At 39.1% G+C, this 2,818-nt stretch overlaps 2 protein-coding genes across 2 annotated transcripts in view; both read right to left on the reverse strand.

Annotated features, from left to right (window-relative positions):
• Positions 1-487, reverse strand: part of LOC111431433 (anthranilate phosphoribosyltransferase, chloroplastic) — a 4,856-nt gene extending 4,369 nt beyond the window's left edge. The window contains exon 1 of the mRNA XM_023068070.1: positions 85-487. Within this exon, the coding sequence (XP_022923838.1) occupies positions 85-333 (249 nt within the window). The 5' untranslated portion in view covers positions 334-487. The remainder of the gene's footprint in view (positions 1-84) is intronic.
• Positions 488-970: 483 nt separating this feature from the next.
• Positions 971-2,214, reverse strand: LOC111431439. Its single transcript, XM_023068079.1, has 3 exons — positions 1,363-2,214; positions 1,149-1,208; positions 971-1,043 (listed from the first exon to the last, which is right to left on the reverse strand). The coding sequence occupies exons 1-3, from the start codon at positions 2,177-2,179 to the stop codon at positions 1,018-1,020; spliced, it is 903 nt and encodes a 300-aa protein (XP_022923847.1). The 5' UTR covers positions 2,180-2,214; the 3' UTR covers positions 971-1,017.
• Positions 2,215-2,818: the final 604 nt, after the last annotated feature.

A 2,818-nucleotide genomic window follows, 5' to 3' on the forward strand; every position in this document is an offset into this window, starting at 1 on the left:
AAAAAAAAAAAAAAAAAAAAAAACATTCTCAAACGAGGAGGCTCCAGGAAATGAAAACGGAGCAAATTTAATTAAATCAATTACATTAGTGAATGAAGTAACTGGCGCGGCCGAATTTGCAACAGCTGCCGGTGACACAGCAGCGGTGGCCACCGTTCTTGAAGCCGAAATCAAGGGCGGAAGGTGGAAATTCAGACCCCTGAACTTGCTAAAGCTTCGCCTTCGCTGAGGACTCGGACAATCGAAGGTAGCAAAACACAGAGAGGCCGCTTCAGAATTGCAAGTGAAAGAAGAATGCCACGAAACCGGAGATAGAAGAGAGGAAAACGCCATTGGTAATGGATGTCGAAACCAGGCTTCGGCACCGAATACGACGTGACGACGATTTTCTACAATAGACGAACGATAACGATTTGTCGATACAGCGATCGTCTCCGAAGTCGCCGCTCGACAACACCCACTGCCACCGATTTTTTTCCGTCGTTTCCTCTCTTTCCTTTTTTTTTAATGGTAATTTATTGGTGAAGACAAAATATTTTGTTCCAAATGTTTCAAAAAAGAATGTTGATGCCATTGTTAATACATATAAAGTTCTAAAATAAGAAAGAATGTTGCATTTTTTAATTTTCAAATAATATTTCAAATTTTATCGTATAGACGGGAACAAAATATTCCTGACAATGGTGTAAAAACTTTTTAAAATCACGAGCAGACGACCATATATAACTAATTAAAGCAAACAATATCTACTGGAATACTATATTTTTCAAAAAATAAAAAATACAAAAATACAAAAATTACCCGAAAATCAGCCACGGGCTTACATGATCATGAATCAGCTTCCAACTTCCATATGCCAAATGCATTATTAAAATTCATAAAATGCTCAAAATTTATAAATCGAGTAATTTTCTCCACCGTACACGTGTACATCAAAATATTAATACTCTGATCTCAACGGCAGATTTTCTTTGGCCTAGCTAGCAATGTCCCACATCGTAATTGACTCTTCTCTGTCTAAGCTAGCATCAGCATCAAGCTTCCTATAATTATATTATAAACCAATCAATTATATAAAATTAATGGATAATTAATTAATATATATAATTAAAATTAAAATAAATAAATGAATGAACGAGTGATTTTACCTGCTAATATGGATTTGATTATTGTCCATGACGTCATCCTGGTTGATAATGAGCTCATAACTACAAATTAAATTAACATAATTTAATATAATTAAAATATTTATGAACCTTTGCTCTGTATTTATGATGTAATATATTCAGAATAAAAAAACTAATATTATTTGATAATATAAAATAATGGAAATTTGCATTTAATAAATAATTGTTAACTTACGGAAATCACATGTAGAGGTAGAATTAGTGGTCCCACACATGCACAACTGTCTATCACCATCGGTGCCATAGCCGCACGTGCCGCCGGTGGCTTGGCACGCTCGGCAAAAGTCCTCATTTGCTTGGACGGAATATTTCACACGGATCCCGTAGGCCCACTCATCAGGCCCATTAATTCTCAACGGGGCCAAACTATAAGCACTGCTATAGCCTTCACACTGGAGCTTCGTGAGATTTATGGCCTTAATGGACCCAAAAGGAATCGCGCAGCACTCTGGTGGGCCGGACCCGTAAACCCGATCGGGTTGTCGATGGCCCAGTAAATCCCACGCCGGACAGTCGTAATACTCCTCGCAGCTCATACCGGAAATGTTTCTACAGACGAGATGCTTGTTTGGGAATCCTTGGAAGAGCGGCGATTGGGCGGAGCAACCGATGAGGAGAAAGGCGTTATCGGACGTCGGATTTAGGTACGGTGACCGCCACTCTTCGACGTCGAAGCCGTTGCCTCGACCGCCGAGGACGATTGTGTCGCAGGTCGACATGTGAGGGTCGTGGAGAGTTAGGGATTCGTAAGCGTAATCGATGTCCAAGACTCTGTAGGATCCGGATCGGATGTGGAACATTAGAACATCGTTCATGCAGTACAGAAGGTCGCGGTAGCCAGGATGGCCGCAGCCGTTCTGGAGGGAGAAAGGATAGTTGACGGTGATGTTGCCGCAGAAGGACCGGCAGGCGTTGGAGTGAATGTTGGTTGTGGAACTGAATAGTGGAAGAGATGAGAGGATGAGAGAGAAGAGGAGAGTGGTTGTGGACATGGTTGAAGGAGATGAAGGAGGAGGAGTGAGTGAGAATTGAGCTTGACGGAGGAGGGATTTGGTTTGGGCGAATTGATACTTTGCTTGAGATGGTGTAGAGATTGCGCTCGGGTTTAAGGGGATGATTAGGGCTACTTTTTTCAGAAGAGTAATGTTGAAGAAATTGGATTGAATCTGTGACTTCGAATCCATTTTGCTTCTTGCTTTTTCTTGAGGTATGATTTGTTTTCATGTTTGTTAGTTGAATGTTTTGATTTTCTTCAGCTTTTTGTGAAATCCTGCTAGCTTTAGCTCTCTCTCATCGCCAACAATTTCTTTTTTTCTTCAAATGCCCCATTGAGCGGGAGATTCCCAGCCGAAAGCAGAAGCTTCCAGTTCTATATTCTTCATTTCTTTTTTGGAAAACCAATTTTTACCTTGAATTTAGCTATCCGAGAAGAATGAAATTGCAAGAACTTTCTCTATAATTTTTCAATTTCATCAAAGTAGGTTAAATTATTATTATAAATTTTCTCCATGTGTTCTTATTTCTATCACCTGACTTAATCCAATTATTTTCTGCTAGGGTTTGGTTAATTACACTAATAATGTAATTATAAAAAAAAATAGCCAAAAAAAAAAAAAAAAAAAAAAAAAAAA

This window comes from Cucurbita moschata, unplaced genomic scaffold (genome assembly GCF_002738365.1).
Source record: "Cucurbita moschata cultivar Rifu unplaced genomic scaffold, Cmos_1.0 Cmo_Scf00036, whole genome shotgun sequence".
NCBI classification, from domain to species: domain Eukaryota; kingdom Viridiplantae; phylum Streptophyta; class Magnoliopsida; order Cucurbitales; family Cucurbitaceae; genus Cucurbita; species Cucurbita moschata.